At 41.9% G+C, this 21,590-nt stretch overlaps 1 protein-coding gene across 3 annotated transcripts in view; it reads left to right on the top strand.

Moving 5' to 3' along the window:
- sirt7 (sirtuin 7) overlaps positions 1–15,668 on the top strand; it is a 48,854-nt gene extending 33,186 nt beyond the window's left edge. For 2 of the 3 annotated variants that reach the window (XM_068058283.1, XM_068058282.1), the window contains 5 exons: positions 3,654–3,752; positions 6,141–6,377; positions 8,440–8,520; positions 11,265–11,371; positions 12,336–15,668. In XM_068058283.1, coding sequence (XP_067914384.1) covers positions 3,654–3,752; positions 6,141–6,377; positions 8,440–8,520; positions 11,265–11,371; positions 12,336–12,504 — 693 coding nt within the window. In that variant the 3' untranslated portion in view covers positions 12,505–15,668. Of the gene's footprint in view, positions 1–3,653; positions 3,753–6,140; positions 6,378–8,439; positions 8,521–8,726; positions 8,960–11,264; positions 11,372–12,335 lie in introns of those variants that run through there. The other variant, XR_010977574.1, reaches the window with a different exon arrangement.
- Positions 15,669–21,590: the final 5,922 nt, after the last annotated feature.

Genomic DNA, 21,590 nt, shown 5'->3' with positions numbered 1-21,590 from the left:
TGTAAGAGACAGAGAGTGATGACAGACGGCTGTTTTAGTGACTGGAAGCCAGTGTCCAGTGGCGTACCACAGGGATCTGTGCTGGGTCCCCTATTGTTTGTCATTTATATAAACGACATAGATGACTATGTGGGGGGGTAGGATCAGTAAGTTCGCGGATGACACAAAGATTGGCCAAGTGGTTAACAGTGAGGTGGAGTGTCTTAGGTTACAGGAAGATATAGACGGGATGGTCAAATGGGCAGAAAGGTGGCAGATGGAATTTAACGCTGAAAAGTGTGAGGTGATACACTTTGGAAGGAGTAATGTGACACGGAAGTATTCAATGAATGGCCTGACACTGCGAAGTTCAGAGGAACAAGGGGATCTTGGCGTGTTTGTTCATAGATCCCTGAAGGCAGAAGGGCAGGTTAATAGGGTGGTGAAAAAGGCATATGGGACACTTGCCTTTATCAATCGAGGCATAGATTACAAAAGCAGGGAGGTCATGTCGGAGTTGTACAGAACTTTGGTAAGGTCACAGCTGGAGTACTGTGTGCAATTCTGGTCGCCACAGTATAGGAAGGATGTGATTGCATTGGAGGGGGTGCAGAGGCGATTCACCAGGATGTTGCCTGGGATGGAACATTTAAGCTATGAAGAGATGTTGGATAGGTTTGTGTTGTTTGCACTGGAGCAGAGAAGACTGAGGGGTGACCTGATCGAGGTGTACAAGATTATGAGGGGCATGGACAGGGTGGATAGGGAGAAGCTGTTCCCCTTAGTTGAAGGGTCAGTTACGAGGGGTCACAAGTTTAAGGTAAGGGGCGGGAGGTTTAAGGGGGATTTGAGGAAGAACTTTTTTACCCAGAGGGTGGTGACGATCTGGAATGCCCTGCCTGGGAGGGTGGTAGAGGCAGGTTGCCTCACATCCTTTAAAAAGTACCTGGATGAGCACTTGGCACGTCATAACATTCAAGGCTATGGGCCAAGTGCTGGCAAATGGGATTAGGTAGACAGGTCAGGTGTTTTAATGCATCGGTGCAGACTCGATGGGCCGAAGGGCCTCTTCTGCACTGTATTATTCTGTGATATGCAGGTTAGAGGCGAATCAAGAACCAACCTGAAATATAACTGAACAGAAAACAAATGCACTAAAATGTCTGTTAAACTCATGCCGAGAATATAAAAGCAACAGATGACCTTGTGGACCAGCTGAAGTTCACAATGAAATGTGAATTAGACACTTAAACAAAAAGTGGCACTCCCCTTTCTCTATAACAATTAGTGGCAAATGAAGACGAAAACTTTCCGATTGCTATAGAAAGCTGCAATTGTTAAACTAATGGACTCAGTGTATTCAACAGAGACTTGTTAAATCCATAACTGTTGGACACATTGGATTTCAGTAGTCTGTTTTGGTTTAGGCTTTGTTTTCTTTTATACAGAAGGAGAATTTCTCCCCAACCACCCTACTCCCCCTCCCCAATCACCCCACTCCCCCTCCCCAATCACCCCACTGCTTTTGTAGAAAAGTCAATAACTATAAAATGTTCGTGGAGCAGTGTAAAATAATGACCCATATTGCAAGATGTAACTGAGGGCTTCTACATGATTGTCCCATTAATCCCTATGCAGTAGCCTAGCAATTAAGTTCTTGATCACTGCTGGTTCACATTGTGTTTATGTTGGTATGATCTACTGTCTCTTTCTTTCAACATGTTTCCTTTTAATTCAGTAAAGACCAGTTAATTATAATTATAGCCAATTAATTTTAAAGATGCAATTAAACTGTGTCCTGTGAGTATAGTGTTTGCTTCCTAATAAGAAAAAAAATCACTGCATAATGACAAGTTTCCAAAGAAGTAATCAATATTTTAAATTGATTTTTTTTTTCTCAATTAATGGTTTGCTATTTTATATTTTCTGTGCTTATAGTTTACTGAAACTTTGCTGGTTGTTTTCTCTTTTTTTGTTTTGTTAAAAACTGACAGTTTCTAAAAATAAACAAGAAAACCAAGAAACCGTGGGATGTAGCAAACTATACAGTTTAACCAGCAAACTAACTGATGCATTTTCTGAAGTACAGGATATATATTATCAAAGAATGGTTCATTCCCCCCACCCCACCCCCACTTCATCCTGGGGAAATCCTGAGCCAGCACAGAGAGCCCCTGAGATATAGTTCAGGGGAATGTGTCTTGAGCCAGTATTATTCACTGTAAATCAATTGGTTAGTTACTACCTTTTACAAATTGATTTGTGAACATTATAAGGTAGATACGTCCCCAGGGCCTGATGGGATCTACCCTAGAATACTGAGGGAGGCAAGGGAAGAAATTGCTGGGGCCTTGACAGAAATCTTTGCATCCTCATTGGCTACAGGTGAGGTCCCAGAGGACTGGAGAATAGCCAATGTTGTTCCTTTGTTTAAGAAGGGTGGCAAGGATAATCCAGGAAATTATAGGCCAGTGAGCCTTATGTCAGTGATAGGGAAACTATTAGAGAGGATTATTCGGGACAGGATTTACTCCCATTTGGAAACAAACAAACTTATTAGCGAGAGACAGCATGGTTTTGTGAAGGGGAGGTCGTGTTTTACTAATTTGATTGAGATTTTTGAGGAAGTGACGAAGATGATTGATGAAGGATGGGCAGTGGATGTTATCTATATGGACTTTAGTAAAGCCTTTGACAAGGTCCCGCATGGCAGACTGGTACAAAAGGTGAAGTCACACGGGATCAGAGGTGAGCTGGCAAGATGGATACAGAACTGGCTCGGTCATAGAAGACAGAGGGTATCAGTGGATGGGTTGTTTTCTGAATGGAGGGATGTGACTAGTGGTGTTCCGCAGGGATCAGTGCTGGGACCTTTGCTGTTTGTAGTATATATAAATGATTTGGAGGAAAATGTAGCTGGTCTGATTAGTAAGTTTGCGGATGACACAAAGGTTGGTGGAGTTGCGGATAATGATGAGGATTGTCAGAGGATACAGCAGGATATAGATCGGTTGGAGACTTGGGCGGAGAAATGGCAGATGGAGTTTAATCCGGACAAATGTGAGCTAATGCATTTTGGAAGGTCTAATGCAGGTGGGAGGTATACAGTAAATGGCAGAACCCTTAGGAGTATTGACAGGCAGAGAGATCTGGGCGTACAGGTCCACCGGTCACTGAAGGTGACAACGCAGGTGGATAAGGTAGTCAAGAAGGCATACGACATGCTTGCCTTCGTCGGTCGGGGCGTAGAGTATAAAAATTGGCAAGTCATGTTGCAGCTGTACAGAACCTTAGTTAGGCCACACTTAGAATATTGCGTGCAATTCTGGTCGTCACACTACCAGAAGGACGTGGAACTTGCTGCCAGGGGAGGTGGTGGAAGCAGATACGATGGCGACGTTTAAGAGACATCTTGACAAATACATGAATAGGGAGGGAATAGAGGGATATGGGCCCCGGAAGTGCAGAAGGTGTTAGTTTAGGCAGGCATCAAGATTGGCGCAGGCTTGGAGGGCCGAATGGCCTGTTCCTGTGCTGTACTGTTCTTTGTTCTTTGTATTAAAATATGAAGAACTCAGGCTGGCATTTGAGTGCCTTTCACACACGTTCTATAACCGGATCAGAATGCTGAGAGATCATAAACCCAGCTTTAGAAGTATCCTTGTTCCCTCCAGGTGCAACATGTGGTGTCTCAGAATTGTGATGGATTACATTTACGTAGCAGTTTACCCAGGAAGGCACTTTCAGAACTGCATGGGAATATGTACATAGAGGTAAGGTAATGGAGAGGCGGGCATGCAACCTAACCATGTTATGGTAATATTAAGCTAACTATTAGAATGTTAGGATGTGGCCCATAAATTATCATGTGAAACATCATTTACAATTGTCTGTTTTTTTAGCCACTCGAGAATAGTTGCTAATGTCAGTCATTACTAATTGTGTTCCAGTTTCTGACACCATTTTTATCCTTGCCTGTGGCAATTAAAAACAAAAAAATTGCAACAACATAATTTGGAATTTCTTTTTCAATCAAATTTTTCCTTCTCATGAAAGCATTGAATATTTACTTTTATGACGCTCATAAATAATGGCCTGTAACTTTAGTTTAGTTTAGAGATACAGCACTGAAACAGGCCCTTTGGCCCACCGAATCTGTGCCGACCATCAACCACCCATTTATACTAATCCTACACTAATCCCATATTCCTACCACATCCCCACCTGTCCCTATATTTCCCTACCACCTACCTATACTAGGGGCAATTTATAATGGCTAATTAACCTATCAACCTGCAAGTCTTTGGCATGTGGGAGGAAACCGGAGCACCCGGAGGAAACCCACGCAGACACATGTGTAACTATACCCCAGTAAGGAGTCAAAAGGAGACGATGGGAAAATGTGGTTGAATTTGTTTTCCAAAATATGTCCTCACCCACCATCCGCACATATGTACTTCCATTGTGATCTCTGAAAGGTGATCAGGGTAGAGCATGGCTACCTGACCTGAACCCGATGGGACCCAATGACGTGTCGGGTTCAGGTCGGGTTGCTCTTCCGGGTCTGGCATTTGGGCTCTGGTCGAGCCAGGTTGGACACAGTGGCAGTACTGCCTTTTGGTCAGGGAGGGAAGTAAGAGTAAGTGTCATTAATTTCCGGGGATCGGGTCGGGCGCGGGAAAAAAATCAAAGGACTGTGGCCCGGTTCGGGTTAAATGTGGTCAGGTCGGGCCTGGGTCGGGTTTAAATTGTACACCCAAGCAGGCCTTTGGATCAGGGCAGATTTTCCCCTTTGTAACTCAGAGCAATGAGGCCAGTCGTAATCCTCTGAACTGATGTGACTGAGATCAACTAATTTAGCATTGACTGGGATTGAACTAAGGACCTTCCTGGTCTGTATGGCTCAGCTACTTAATGGAAGAGATTCAGCAAAATAAAAATTCTGCAATGCAAGAGTTCAAAATACCATGCCCATAGATTTTGTTTCCTCTTTTTCTTCAAAAGAGGAAATTATGAGCAGAAACGTCCTGGGAGTAGCTCAAAGGACAATGCAATAAGGGTTTTTTTTAAACTGAGTTGTGCAATTGACTGAGTTGCTAACATTGGGGATTTTCCACATTATATCTCAGGTTGAGCAGGCTGTGGCTCTTTGGAGGAGAAAACGAAGAGAACTGTTGAGGTCTTTAAAATTATGAAGGGGTTTGATAGGGTGATTGGGGAGAAACTTACCCCTTGTATGGGTGAGTTCAGAACAAGGGGGCATAAATATACAATAGCCAGATTAAATCAAGAGTTTCGGAGGAATTTCTTTACACAGAGGGTGGTGATAATGTTGAATTCACTGCTACATGGAGTGGTTGAAGCAAATAGAACTAACACATTTAAGGGGAGGCTTAATGTATACATAAGGGAGAAGGAAATGGAGAGATATCGGGTGCAAGGCTCTTGTGGCGTATGGCTACCAGCCTAGACAGTTGGACCTGCAAGTTCCCCTCCAAGTCACACACCATCCTGACTTGGAACTATATCGCCGTTCCTTCACTGTCGCTGGGTCAAAATGCTGGAACTCCCTTCCTAACAGCACTGTGGCTGTACCTACCCCACATGGACTGCAGCGGTTCAAGAAGGCAGCTCACCACCACCTTCTCGAGGGCAAATAGGGATGGGCTATAAATGCTGGCATAGCCAGTGAAGCCCACATCCCATGAATGAATTTTAAAAAAAAGTGTTGGAGATTCTAATATAATAGAACTACACCGGTCTTTGACTATCAAAGTAAAAAGTTACTAAATTTTTAATTAGTAACAAAAGAAATTAGTATCTCAACTGTAGTAGCTTTATTTGTCAACTTTTACCATCATAATGCTTCAACAGATTGCACCATGAAATAATGGAATCCCATGTGATATCCAATACTGCCACTGAGCAATTACCAAGCAGAAGCTAGGCACCTTCCCACAAGAAGGGTTTCACAGAAATATCAGTCCTTTTGTAAATTATTGGTTCAGTTGTTTTGAGTACTAGTGTCCTGTAACATTAAAATGGTCTGTCCGCTTCTCAATATATATATGTGGAATGGATTTTTTCTTCCTGGTACAAGTACAGATAGCAGTTAATGTCTGTCAGCATTGCACTTCATTATGATGATGTGGTTTTCACAGGTTTGCACATATTGCTCTCCTAACCGAGAATACATTCGTCTGTTTGATGTCACTGAACGCACATCACTACACAGACACAATACTGGAAGAAAGTGTCACAAGTGTGGCGGTGAGTTGCGAGACACAATTGTGCACTTTGGGGAAAAGGGAACACTGGAGCAGCCACTGAACTGGAAGGGAGCAGCAGAGGCAGCCAAGAAAGCTGATGTCATCATTTGTCTTGGATCCAGTTTAAAGGTTAAGCATTGTTTTCCAGTAACTTCCCTTGTCAGTTCAGATACTGAATGGACTTTGGTTGCTTTTGAAATAGTCATGCCACACCCCATTGTACATCTTGTGTAAATAAGCATTTTTAGCAATTTCTTTTATTGATTATAAAAGATAATTTATGAATGAGGGACTATAGAATCGATGGTAATCTCCATATAATTCAAGATTAGTGAACATTTTTTTAAAATTAATAAATGGAGAAATGCTATGTTAAAAGATTTAATTCTTTGCGAACAGCAGCTCTCATAATTCTTATCGAAAGGCTAAGAAGCAATATTCTGTCAGGCTGTAAGAGTCATAGAGTTATACAGCACAGAAATAGGTCCTTCGGCCCATCAAGCACCTATCTATTCTAATCCCATTTTTCAGCACTTGGCCCGTAGCCTTGTATGCTATGGTATTTCAAGTGCTCATCTAAATACTTCTTAAACGTTGTGAGGGTTCCTGCCTCTACCACCCCTTCAGGCAGTGTGTTCTAGATTTCAACCACCCTCTGGGTGAATTTTTTTTTTCCTCAAATCCCCTGTAAACCTCCTACCCTAAATCTATGCCCACTGGTTATTGATACCTCCGCTAAGGGAAAAAGTTTCTTCCTATCTACCCTATCTCTGTCCCTCATAATTTTATATACCTCAATCAGGACCCCCCTCAGCCTTCTCTGCTTTAAGGAAAACAACCTTAGCCTATCCAGTCTCTCTTCGTAGCTGAATTGCTCCAGCCCAGGCAACATCCTGGTGAATCTCCTCTGCACCCTCTCCAGTGCAATCACATCCTTCCTATAGTGTGGCGACCAGAGCTGTACACAGTACTCCAGCTGTGGCCTAACTAGCATTTTATACAGCTTCATCATAACCTCCCTGCTCTTATATTCTATGCCTCGGCTAATAAAGGCAAGTATCCCATATGCCTTTTTAACCACCTGATTTACCTGTGCTGCTGCCTTCAGTGATCTATGGGCAAGTACACCAAGGTCCCACTGATCCTCTGTATTTCTTAGCGTCCTACCATCCATTGTATATTCTCTTGCCTTCTTAGTTCTCCCAAAAAGCATCACCTCATACTTCTCAGGATTAAATTCCATTTTCCCCCGCTCTGCCCATCTTACCAGCCTATCTATATCATCCTGTAATTTAAGGCTTTCCTCCTCTATTTACAACACCACCAATATTCATGTCATCTGCGAATTTACTGATCATTCCTCCTATATTCATGTCTAAATCATTAATGTACACTACAAACGGCAAGGGTCCCAGCACCAATCCCGGCGGTATACCACTGGTCACAGGCTTCCAATCGCAAAAACAACCCTCGACCAGTGTACAGGACAAGGTTTTAAAAAATTGGTAACAAGCTTAATATATTAATGTCTTGCTTTTTTTTGTATTTGTGCAGAAATGTTAATACTGACTATGCAGGATCCTTTTATTTATTGCTTCCAAATATTAAAGTGATTATCCTTCCCTATACATTTGTGTCTTCTTGCACTCATCCAAGCGAAGGTTATCATTCCTGAGGATTGCAAGCTTTCACACTTTGTGCATTCTGTTTTGGCACCAGCCATTACCAGATTAGATTGGATGCAGAGTGAAACACTCTGCTTCAACAGTATGCTTTCACACAAATCTGAGAATAGTAACGCATACTAGCTTTCATTTTCCAACATTGACCATCTTTGTGGTCTCTGTGGGTATCAACTTCTGGAACGCTTAAGAGGTGATTTTAAGAGTGCCCCAAGAGTGAGGACAATTCTGAACATAAAATCCAATACCCATAGGCATTCTGCTCCAACAGTATATGCTTGAGGAGAACAGGTTCATTGGATGTCTGCTAAGCATGTTTGGATTTTGGCAGCTAGGGCATTCTGCCAGTTCTCAGTGCTGTCTGCCATAGTTGAAACTGCCTTTTTATTATGTAAATAACTTCACATTTCTACTTTCCTTCCAATCTGAATTATTCTGCCTGAAATCTTAAAATGTGAGCAAGTTCTAACAAGCTATTTTTATTTAAAGCAAAATTTGCCTTACTGCAGGTTCTTAAAAAGTATGCCTGTCTTTGGTGTATGAGCAGGGTACCTCACAAAAGGCCAAAGCTGTACATAGTAAATCTACAGGTAAGAACCAGTTTTTTCTTTGTTTATTCTTGTGATGTGGGCATCACTGCATAAAGCGGTTTAAAGCTGATTACATTGGTGTGGGACTGGCCTCGTATATGGGTCAGACCAGATAAGGACAGCAGGTTTTCTTTCCTAAAGGACATTTGCAAACCAACAGCTTTGTGATCAATTTTATTTTACTGATCCCAGCTTTCTGTTTCCAGACATTTTTAAAACTGAATTCAAATGATCAAGGTGGGATTTGAACTCGCATTCTCTATTATTAATTCAGAACCTGGATTGCTTATCTAGTAACATAATTATGGTGCCATATCCAGCAACAGCATAAAAGCAAAATACTGTGGGTGTTGAAAATCTGAAATAAAAACGAAGTGCTGAAAATACTCAGCAGGTCTGCAGCTTCTGTGGAGAGAGAGAAACAGAGTTAATGTTTCAGGTCTGTGACCTTTCATAGTATTTCCATCAATTTTCTGTTTTTATTATGTACCATATCCTACATTATATTAAGCTGTATTATCTTCCTTTCTTTAGATCCCTCTTCGATTAGTTGAGTTTAAAAGTGATTTTCCAACACTGATTTTTTCAAAAACTTGCTTTTTGTGACAATGCCTTTATGATTGGTTATGTGCCCACTGCCGTGGCTGAAGTTGTAAATGAGCCTCAGGAAACAGGGGTCTTGGCATCCAGTTGGTCATGAAATGAAGCCAATCAGCAATAAATGACATGATCTGTGGTACATATTATTAATGGGTTAAATAATCAACTGTTTTGGCCTTAGAATGAGTTAAAATTTTAATTTTAATTCACGCTGAGTCTAACTTCCTCTTGACTTGGAAGGATCCTTGAGATGGTGTCTATTTTTTGTGTTGAGGTGACGAAGTAAGATTCTGTGTGTTTGAGAAAGAAGTGGTCTTTGCAATTGATCTGCCTTTGTATAAATTAAGCATAGTAACTTCAAGCAGCAGGAAAATTCATCTTTGAATCCACTCCTGTTTTATTTTTACACCAAGTTTCATTTTGTTGATTACGTTTAATGCTATTACCGCTAGTAAATTAGCACGCATAACAGTGCTAACTGCATAATAATCTCTGGTGTGCACCATGGTTTTACGCTTTATTTCCCCCTATGCCTCATCTGTCACTGTCCTTTAGGGCTGACTGTCAAACATCACGTTGTGGATGAGTGAGAATTTCTTGCAACATTGTCATGACTGAAGCCATCTTGCTCAGCCCCAGCTATGAACTTGGAGCCTGAGCCCGCGATTCCATCTCCTATTCTGAATGCCTACCCAGGCTGAATTGGATGATATGTAACTTTGGTGCTCTTAGATTTTGAACTGAATTTCAAACCCCACACCACTTTTCAATGTCTGTCACAATCAGATTATTCCAATATCCTTATCATTGACTTCCTGAGCTGTTCATCCAGAACTCCAGCACTTGCATCCTGTCCAGAACCATATCCACTTGTCTATCACCCCAGATATTGCCGATTTCGTTGGTTCCCGTCTCTCAGTGCATTAGTTACAAAATCCTCATAGTCATAGTTATACGGCACAGAAAGAGGCCCTTCGGCCCATCGTGTCTATGCTGGCCATCAAGCGCCTAACTATTCTAATCCCATTTTTCAGCACTTGGCCCGTAGCCTTGTATGCTATGGTATTTCAAGTGCTCATCTAAATACTTCTTAAATATTGAGGGTTCCTGCCTCTACCACCTCTTCAGGCAGTGCGTTCCAGATTCCAACCACCCTCTAGGTGAAATTTTCTTTCCTCAAATCCCCTCTAAACCTCCTGCCCCTTGCCTTAAATCTATGCCCCCTGATTATTGACCCCTCCGCTAAGGGAAAAAATTTCTTCCGATCTATCCAATCAATGCCCCTCATAATTTTGTGTACTTCAGTCGGGTCCCCCCTCAGCCTTCTCTGCTCTAAGGAAAACAAGCCTAGCCTTTTCAGTCTCTCTTCATAGCTGAAATGCTCCAGCCCAGGCAACATCCGGGTGAATCTCCTCTGCACCCTTTCCATTGCAATCACATCCTTCCTATAGTGTGGTGCCCAGAGCTGTACACAGTACTCCAGCTGTAGCTTAACTAGCATTTTATACAGCTCCATCATAACCTGCATGCTCTTATATTCTATACCTAGGCTAATAAGGGCAAGTATCCCATATGCCTTCCTAACCACCTTTATCTACCTGTGCTGCTGCCTTTGTTGATCTATGGACAAGTATACCAAGGTCCCTCTGACCCTCTGTACTTCCTAGGGTCCTTGTATATTCTCTTGCCTTGTTAATCCTCCCAAAATGCATCACCTCACACTTCTCAGGATTAAATTCCATTTGCCACTACTCTGCCCATTTTACCAGCCCATCTGTATCATCCTGTAATCCACGGCTTTCCTCCTCACTATTTACGACACCACATTTACGCCATCATCTTCACATTGTTCCACAGCCCTGCTCATTTCTAGCTTTGCAACCTTCTCCAATCCTATGCCTAAGCCTGCGCTTTCCATTCTTCCAACTCTGGTCCACTATGCATTCACCACACTCTAGAACTCACTTCTAAAATTTTTCATCTTGTTCCATCTCTCCCCTATTAAACAGCACCTTCAATTGCCTCCCATAACATCTTTCCCATTTTATTCTACCAACAATTGTGAAGCATCTTGGGATGTTTTTCTATTTTAAAGGCACTAAATAAGTATAAGTTGTAATTTGTTGCTCCTTTATCTTTTGCAGTGGACACCAAAGGATGATATAGCTACACTGAAGATCCATGCAAAATGTGATGATGTCATGCAGCTGCTATTGGAAGAACTTCGCCTTGAAATTCCACACTATGACAGGTATAGGCTGGGAATTTCACCTTGCTTCTCCACTGCCCTCCGGTCCTTCTTTCTCTTCCTACATATAAACTCTTCCTATGTTCACAACTACTCCCTCAACCCTGCCATCTCACATAGTCTGTCTACTCCCATTGTCTCAATCACAGTTAAGGCCATCTCAAACCAGTTCCTTGTATCCCTCACCATTCATAACCCCTTCCAACCCAGTTTTCTTCTATTTGCTCCTGGAATAAATTCTTCCTCCAACTCACTTAGAACTGCACTTTCAGGCTTTTAATATTCTAGCCTTGGTCCATCATTTGCCACAATACTTCTGCAGCTGTCGATCTGCTGAACCAGTACCTCGCCTTCACCTCTCCTACCCTGATCATTTCCCCAGAATGACCACCAGTTTCCCTCCAAGTCTGTGGGATATAGACTTGAATCCCATCAAGCACTGTCAGACTTTGCTCTCCTCTGCCAGTACCATTCTTTGCTCCTGGATCATCCTAGAAAACAGAGAGATAACCCCTGTCATCTTTTCTCCACTGCCAGTTGTCTCCTTAAATCCTGCAACCCCACCTCTAACATTGACAATCTCCTGCCCTGAAGTACAAGGAACTCACTGATTTCTTGCCAGTAAGATTAAGCCCATTTGATTAGCTCCCTCTGCTGCATCTCCCCCCTTTGTCCATCACTGGAGGGAGGGGGTGCTTGCAGCTGAGTGCCATCCTGTCCTTACCACATGCATGTATGCACACACATACACAGAAGCATTGAGAACAATCGCCAGTTTAGGTCAGCTAACAGTACAGACTGGGAAGCTAACCTGGGACCCATTTACACCCTGTTTTTACCCGTTCAGGTGACAGGTGGCTTTTATAATTTTTTGTTGGTGAATTACAGTTGCTGAGAATAGATTACAAAATCTTCATCCAGTAATATCTCAAATTGACATTCACTGTGATGCCTGATTGTCTTCAAGGTCGAAAGATCCTATTTTCAGCCTAGCTACTCAGCTGAGACCAGGTGAAGAAGACTGTCACAGTCGTAAACTACTGACCAAGGACAGCCCAGGAGGTGTGGGCTCCACTGTCTCTGGTGGTTGGTATGGCAAAGGTTGCGCGAAAGGCAGAAGAAAGAAGAAAGTCTAATTTGGGAGTGCTGATTGTCATTGTTTACATTTTTCTGATTTTATTTTTCCCTCCTTCCTCATGTAACCTCTGTCACCTTGGGGAAGGGGCAGAGCTAATGACAAGTTTCTGCAAACCCTAATGCCAATACTGCATAATGCTGAGTCAATAGGCTGTGTGCTGTCTGCATGACTAGAAGTTCCTTTTAGCATATTGGGGTTGGTCCAGAACGCCATCCTGTGCCTGCTGGCATGTGATTTGAGCTAGTCTGTTAATGAGAGTCCTCAGGGTACCACAATATTAGCTGGGCTACTAAATTTCAAATTTTGGAACTTAGTGGGCTACCTGATTTGAAATCATGTGGCATTTGAGAATTGGCTACTGAATGTTCAGTATGATGTACAGCAAACATATTGCTGTGATAAATAGTTTTTAATGGCATTTTAAATCGGGGAGAGGTGAAGGACTGAATAGGATCCCCTATGACTTTGGCCAAAAAAGCATTGACAGGCAACCAAATATGATTTGGGCCCACTCGCTACCGGTGAAAAAACAAACTATCTCTCCCTAGAGCATCCCATACTCATTGCAATATAGTAAGTGAAGGAATGCATCTGTTTGAAACAATTGATCTTCCACCATCTATTTGCTGGGAAGTTTAGGTTCAAGGCATATATTCTGGGTATGCTTATACTGCTGATAAATGCACTCTGCCCCTTGTTTCCTGCAGTAAGAACACAAGACTTCACAGTGGAGAACAGACAGTTATTGCCAGTTTTCCACCCACTCAAGTTGAAAATGACCTTCATTCAATGCCCAACATCATTTCCAGCAGGAAGTGCTGGAGCCAAGTGTGGAGCTAGTGAGGCTCACAAATAATTTTTCAATGCATTCCACTTAAATTATGCCCAAGAGCCAGCGTAACCCGAGCGGAAAATCTAGACCCATATCTGTAACTTTTTTCCTTTTATGAAGCAGGGTAGTTTGATAAGTTTCTCAACAAACTTGATTTGTGAATTCTTGTTAAATCAGCTTTTTGATTCTTTTGAAAACTCAAACCAGTTCCAGCAATTCAAATCTCGTCATTAAAATAGAAATGGTAGCTGTGTGCCAAAATAGCTTTTGCAACTGCACTTGCTTGTGTCAAATTTCAATGGTATTTTTTAAGTTACAATTTCGTCTGCAGAACAGTGATTCTCAGCCGCTTTCCATCTTCGGTACTGGCATCAAAACAGATAAAGCTGCAAACCTGTCTGTAGCTCTAGTGGTGCTCTGAAAGGTTTATCTTAAATTTTGAGAAGTTAGAGAAACCACAGAAGAAAATAAAGCTTTTGAGTATATTTTGCACTAGTAGATATTTCAATTTACAATGCCATTTGTATGTTTTTGTTTACTTATATTACATGCTTGGACTACTTCTTGAAGAATTTTCAAAACCACCTCTTCTACACAGGGATTTTTCTAATTGGTTGCTTTTCTAGATTTACTATTCTTGCTCATTGTTGGAGGCCTCTAATGTTATTTTTTATTGTAATGTTGCAAGTTAGGCTGTTGATGGATTGATTCTGAAATGATCCCACTATTATCTACACACTTAATTGCTACCTATCAGGGAGACTGCCCCACCCTAATTTAATCCATGGTTTTCTCTGCTCAGCAGTTTCCTAATGCATCAAAATCACACTGGTTGCAAACAATATGTATTATACATATTGCAACATGTAGAGTTCCACCTACTGATCAGCAGAAACTTTTAAAGTAATAAATGTAGATAACTTCCTTTGGGTGGGGGAATTATAATCTTTGTACGAATGTTCAAAAAATTCTACTGTTATGCAATTTGCTGATACTGGAACATGGTATGTTCTAAGTTTGGAAAGAAGAACTTTTTGATGAAGTAATTTATTTTTTGGGAGGAGAGAGGAGAATGCCAAGTCTTCAATTACTTTGCATGCATGCAAAGGGACTGGCAGCTGCTGTGAAAGTCCTGGTAAACAACCTAGGGTCCAAAAGTGTGATGACCTCGAAACTAATGATTCTCCCTAGTGATACTGTCTGTGCACAGTATGTCATTAACTCTGTCTGTTTCCAAAGGACTTTTCCTTCTCAGTCCTCCAGCCTCTTTCATTCTGTCCCAAATCACAGAATGAAAAAAAAGGTGTTGTGTTTCAGGATCAAACTATTAGCCATGAGACAATGCTGAATGTTGTGGCTTGTTTTTAATACAACTTAAATCAGTTTTTACACCAAAAGCATGTAAAGACATGTATAAAACGGGTATTTTCTTTTTTTAGTTGCTAAATAGATTGCGTGTTCATATTCAGACAGTTAACGAACGACTTAAGTGTTAATATCCTGAAAGTGAATGAATGGATTAAATGGTAAATCAGACACAAAATACTGCAAATGCTGGAAATCTGAAATAAAAGTAGTGGATTAAATGGTAGTATCCTGACAGTGAATGAGTGGATTGAATGGCAGTATCCTGTCAGTGGATGAGTGGGAGAATGTGTATTTTGTTAAAAGATGCTGCTGTTTTTATCTGATTAAGTTTTTTTCTTGTTTGAAAGTTTAAAACATTCTGGCTGTCGATAAACTCGTTTTTACATCTAATAATGCTTAGTGAATTAAGCCCAGGGATGGCCTTTCAGGTTAAAAATTGAAAAAAACTCCTTGGCAGGTTTGTGAGCACAGACTGACTTATAAAGGTTTTTTTTTAAAATCCTGACCACTGTCTTATGCCTTCTTTCAAATATTCTTGATGTTTTGTAATGTTACGTGATGTAAAGATGAAAATTGTTCAGCTCTTCAGCATTATCAGCCTACGCTTTTGAACATGCAAAAAAAAGTGAGGTTCAAACTTGTGGTTGTAAATTTAACACCTGGGTTGTTCTCTCCTTGTGTGTCGCTGATCACGTGATTGTCACTCATGTCTGTATTGCACTTACAAGCTTAACCCTTTTCAGTGTTGTGTGCTGATGGAGTCCCAAATGGAACTTTACATTATGGCATTTCATGCTACAGAAGCAAGAAATCTGAGATATTACTGGGAGATGAACAAACATACAATTGGTGAGATACTGGTAGAGAACAACCCATCTGTGGTTGCACTTTATTTCATATAAGTTGTCAATCATATTACAACAGAACTGTAATTATTTTTTAAATAAACAGTCCTAAATAAAGAGCCTGCATTCTATTCAGTGTAAATTAGTTCTGTTATCACCAGGCAAAAAACTACACAAGCTATACAGTTTGCCGATAGATAATATTTATGCTGTTTTGAGTACTGATGTGAATCTTTTGATGTAACTGCTTCCTAGATAGTGAGTTGTTGATGTCGGGCATCCTGACAGGGTTGGCAATTCACAGGGTTCCTAACATGGGTCTTGCTTTAGTTTCTTTCCTAATTAACTAAGTGTAACTGGTATTGATAGTAGCTATTTGGTAGGAGGAATAGATGTGCAGAGTATTTCTTAAATGGTAAGAGATTAGAAAGTGTAGATTTACAAAGGGACCTGGATGTCCTTGTCAATAAGGCACTGAAAGCTAACATGCAGGTGCAGCAAGCAATTCGGATGGCTAATGGTATGTTAGACTTTATCGCAAGAGGATTTGAGTACAAGAGTAGTGACGTCTTGCTTCAATTGTATAGAACCTGGTTAGACCATATCTGGAGTACTGTGTGCAGTTTTAGTCCCCTTGCCTTAGGAAGGATATTATTGCCATAGAGGGAGTGCAACAAAGGTTCACCAGACGTGTTCGTAGGATGGCAGGGACAGTCCTATGAAGAGAGATTGAAGGAACTGGGCCTGTATTCTCTAGAATATAAACAAGAAATGCTGGAACCACTCAGCAGATCTGGCAGCATCTGTGTGTATTCTCTAGAATTTGGAAGAATGAGAGGTGATCTCCTTGAAACCTACAAAATACTTAAAGGGATAGACGGGGTAGATGCAGCTAAGATGTTTCCCCTGGTTGGGGAGTCTAGAACCAGGGGACACAATTTCAAAATAAGGGGGAAGCCACTTAGGACAGAGATGAGGAGAAATTTCTTTACTCAGAAATCCCTGCTGTAGCACTGAAGGCTTGTGCTCCAGAACTAGTCACAGCCTTAGCCAAGCTGTTTCAGTGGAGCTACAACATTGCCATGTACCCAACAATGTAGAAAATTGCCCAGGTATATCCTTGTCCCCAAAAAGCAGGACAAAACCAATTTGGACAAATACTGCCCCATCAGTCTACTCTTGATCATCAGCAAAGTGATGGAAAGTGTCATCAACAGTGCTATCAAGTGGTGGTTTAACAACAACCTGCTTACTGATACTGTTTGGGTTCCGTTAGGGCCACTTGGCTCCAGACCTCATTACAGTCTTGCTCTAAACTTGGACTAAAGAGCTGAAATGAGAGTGACTGCCTTTGACAGCAAGGCAGCATTTGACCAAATGTGGTAGCAAGGAGCCCTAGCAAAATTGAAGTTAATGGTAATCAGGGGGAAAACTCCCCTGGTTGGAGTCATACCTAGTACAAAGGAAGACGGTTGTGATTGTTGGTGCCCTGTTATCTCAGCCCCAGGATATCATTGCAGGAGTTCCTCCAGGCAATGTGCTAGTCCCAACCATCTTCAGCTGCTTCATCAAATGACGTTCCCTCCATCATAAGGTGAGAAGTGGGGATTTTTGCTGACGATTGCACAGTGTTCCGTACCATTCGCAACTCCTCAGGTACTGAAGGAGTCCATGCCCGCATGCAGAAAGACCTGGACAACATTCAGGTTTGGGCAGATAAGTGGCAAGTAACATCAGTGCCACACAAGTGACAGGCAAAGACTCTCTCCAACAAGAGAGAATCCCCTTAACCTTGCTAGCAATGCTCATCCCAGTGGCATTACCATCGTTAAATCTTCCAACAACATCCTGAGGGTTACCATTGAACAGAAACTTAACTGGACTAGCCATATAAGTGCTGTGGCTACAAGGCCAGGTCAGAGACTGGGAATTCTGCGGCAAGTAACTGATTTCCTGACTCCCCAAATCCTGTCCACCAGCTACAAGTCAGGAGCGTGATGGAATACTCTCCACTGCCGGGTGAGTACAGCTCCAACAACACTCGAGAAGCTTGACACCATCCAGGACTAAGTAGGCCGCTTGATCAGCACCCCATCCATCACCTTAAACATTCATACCCTCCACCACTGACACACAGTGGCAGCAGTATGTACCACATACAAGATACACTGCAGCAACTTGTCAAGCCTCCTTTGACAGCACCTTCCAAGCCTGTGACCTCCACCACCTAGAAGGATGCATGGGAACACTACCACCTGCAAGTCCCTCTCCATCTCTCACCATCCTGACTTGGAACTGTATCACATTTCCTTCACCGTAAGTGGGTCAAAATCCCTCCCTAACAGCATTCTGGGTGTACCTACACCACGTGGACTGCGGCGATTCAGGAAGGCAACCCACCACTGCCACCTTGAGGGCAATTAGGTACGGACAATAAATGCTGACCTTGCCAGCAATGCTCATCCCAAGAGCAAACAACAAAAGACTATTACGGTCTGCGAGGATTGTAATTAACTAAGCGTTTACTTATTAGGCTTTTATCCCATTCCCAGTCAGATTTTTGACCAGCCCATTTTTTTGAAGGAGGTAATGGCAGAGCATCAGCTGCTTTTACCAGGAGTCTGTTCCCCATATTCATTGCTTTTCTAAGCTTTCATCTCACTTGCAGCTTAAATTTGAACCAGTGATTCCTCCAGTTCTTTTGATCATCTTCCAAGTCCAGTGACCTGTTCACATCAACACTATCCAGCCCTCTCAACATTTTAAAGAACTGGATCTTGTGTTTTTTTACCCCTTCCCCTTTCATTCTTTTCTCTGAAAATAATCTTAGCCCTGCGAGTCTCTCTAACAATCCTCAGCCTGGAATCAACAATATCATTTTCTGTGAACTCATTTCAGAACTTCTGACAGCACAGCCACATCTTGTTGTAGAACATGGATACCTAATTAAAATGGAAGTCTGCTTACTAAAAATATTAGTGACCCAAATAAATCGACGTAAATTGAAATTGTATTTCACAGTAATAGAAATAATATGTTAAACTGTTTAATTTTTATTAGATAGACTGATGAAACATTGACTGGTAAGATGGGCAGATACATGGCATATGAAATTTAATGCAAAGTAATGTTAAGTGATGTATTTTGGAGGGAAGAATGAGGAAAGGCAATAGAAACCAAATGATACAATTTTAAAAGGAGTGCGGGACCAGACAGAAACCTCCGGAGTTTACATACGCAAGCCTTTGAAGGTGGCATGCTAAGTTGATTAGGCTGTTAAAGCATACGTCTTCCTCAGCTTTGTAAATAGAGCTGTAGAGTACAAAAGCAGGGAAGTAATGCCAAGTCTTTATAAATCACTGGTTAGGCCACAACTGGAGTATTATGTTCAATAGTGGGTGCCACACTTTCAGTAGGATGTCAAGGCCTTGGAGAGGGTGCAAAGGAGATTTACGAGAATGGTACCAGGGATCAGTTATGCAGATAGATTAGAGAAGCTGTTTTTTTCTCTTTAGAGCAGAGAAGGTTAAGGGGAGATTTAATAGTGGTGTTCAAAATTTTGAGGGCTTTCGATAATTAGGAAGAAACTGTTTCCACTGGCAGGAGGGACTGTGCCAAAGGACATAGCTTTAAGGTAATTGGCAAAAGAACCAGAGGGGAGGTGCCTTTTTTTTTTTGCACAGTGAGTTGTTATGACTTGGAGTTCATTACCTGAAAGGGTGGTGGAAGTAGACTCCATAGTAACTTTCAAATTGGAATTGGATAAATACTTGAAGAGGAAAATTTGATGGGCCATGGGGAAAAAATTGGAGAGTGGGACTAATTGGATAGCTCCTATAAAACCTCCTATTGAATTTTGGTTCCACTACTGTTTCTGTATTCCATGTCCTAACAGACTTCAGCGACAAGGAAACATTCTCGTAACTCTTTTTTATGGTGATGATCTTAATGAGGAAAGGCAATGTAAACCAAATTACAGATTCAGTCTAAATAGTTTTTTCAGGATTAACTTAATCAAAATTTCTCAATTTTGAACAGCTCTCCGATCGCCTCCTGACTTTGTGCTTGAATGAAAAGCACCCCAGTTTTTCTAGTCCCTCCTCATTCCTGGTGTGATAGTGAATTTCTTGCACCCTCACCATGATCTTAATACCTTTCTGAAAGTTAGACACACAAAACTGGATTCTCAAGCAAAATGACAGCAGGAAAGTTCAAGAGCACAGGTAAGTGGTAAATCAAGGAGCAAAGGACAATGGTTCTCATAGGGAGAAATAGAAGAGATGTGGTACAGATGAAGGCTTCCTGGTCCAGATGCAGACTATGTCCACCATTTCAGTAGAATGATTTTAGGGAGTGGAATATAAACATTGGCCAGAATTTTACTGACCACCGAATGGTAGATCATGCGGTGGGGCAGTAAAATTGAGTGGAGCCATCCTGAAATGGCTCCCCAACGCAATCCCACCACCAGGACATTTCACCAGTGGTGAGACTGGATGTAGGGCAGCTGCCCACTCTGAGGAGGTAGGCAGCCAATTAGTATAATTAAGGACCCAATTAGGAAACAGCATTTGGCCAACAGCAGGATGACCCTCTGCTGCGTGGGGAAGCCGCCGGCTGAATAGAGACGGCCTCCCTTGCAGCAGCCGGTGGTGACAATGCGAGCCAGACATTCGATGGCCCAAAGAGATGCCGTGGGCAGGCAAGGCAGCCCCAACAATCTCCCCAGATGGGTTTCCTCTCCGACCCTTGGTGCCATGATTATTTTTTAAACCTACCTGGCACAGCTCCCAAAGTCTCTGCCGTGTCTCAGCAGTGACCACTTCTCCTGGTGGTGCTGCTGAGGCTTCACAGCTGCCAGACCTCTGGATAGGTTGACAACATCCATTAAGCTGGTGGTCTCCCCATGCGGTGCAGGGGGGAGGGGGGGGTTGTCTTCTGCAAAATGCTGGTGGCCCCATAAAATGGCCCCTAAGTGGGCCTTTAATTATGCTACTCGGCTGCTTGCCTTCTTGAAGTGAACAGCCACTCGGTCCTGCAACTGTTAAAATGTCCTGGTGGCAGGACTGCGTCGGGGAGCTGTCTTGACACTTTTCCTCAGGCCTTTGCCAGCACCTCCCCCGCCTCTCAACCCACCAACTGCCTGTGGTAAAATTGCCGAGGTAGTCTTGCTGCTGGCAAGTACGGGCTCAGGGCCTGCTTTTCATTCCGAGGCCTGTGGTAAAAATCGGGCCATTATTATTGACTGCTTCAATGGTTAAATTGACTAAAATGTACAATCATCACAGAAATCATGCAATTCTAGTGTTAAACATGCACAGATACATACCTATATAGATAAATAGGCACTTTAGCTACACAGCTGAATCATATTAGACGCATACTAGTCATTTCGTTGTGGATTTGCACGTCAGAGTCGAGGCCAAGCGTCGTCTTCGAGCAAAGTGGAATTCAAGGGTGGGGTATTAATCAAACAGGTCTTGCAACCTTGCTGTCTCCATTTTTAAAGTTATACATTCTGTCCTTATTACATTTGTAATACAAATTCCTATGTTCATATTTAAAATGGAAATTTTCTATATAAACTTGTCATGTTGTAATTATGCCCCTCTGCCAGTGGTGGCACTGCAGTTCCTACACTGATGGTAGGTTGAAATTAAAGCATAACAAGCTTACATACAGCTATTATAAAATATTTTTGTTTTCTAATTGTTTATGAATTCATTATTTAAGATTAGCACTAACATTCTGGATTGGCACATGAGAGTGAACAGGATTTCATTCTTTATTAAGTTTGCTGACCAAGAGCACAGCTTATGTACATATAAGCATCAATTAGTTAGACTTGAACTGAAATGTTGGTTTCTTCGGGAATCTAAAGTAATGCTGGTAAGAAGGATCTCTCATTACACTTGGGTGATTTTTTTAAATAATATTTGCAAAATTGAGACATAAATGAAAGACATACTCTTCTCTGTGTCTCCTTTCCTTTTAAGAAGAAATAGTTTCATTCAAATCTGTTTTAAAAATTATAGTTCC

This window comes from Heterodontus francisci, chromosome 26 (assembly GCF_036365525.1).
Source record: "Heterodontus francisci isolate sHetFra1 chromosome 26, sHetFra1.hap1, whole genome shotgun sequence".
Taxonomy (NCBI): domain Eukaryota; kingdom Metazoa; phylum Chordata; class Chondrichthyes; order Heterodontiformes; family Heterodontidae; genus Heterodontus; species Heterodontus francisci.
The sequence above is the reverse complement of the archived record's forward strand: the minus strand, read 5'-3'. Positions and strand labels throughout refer to the sequence as shown.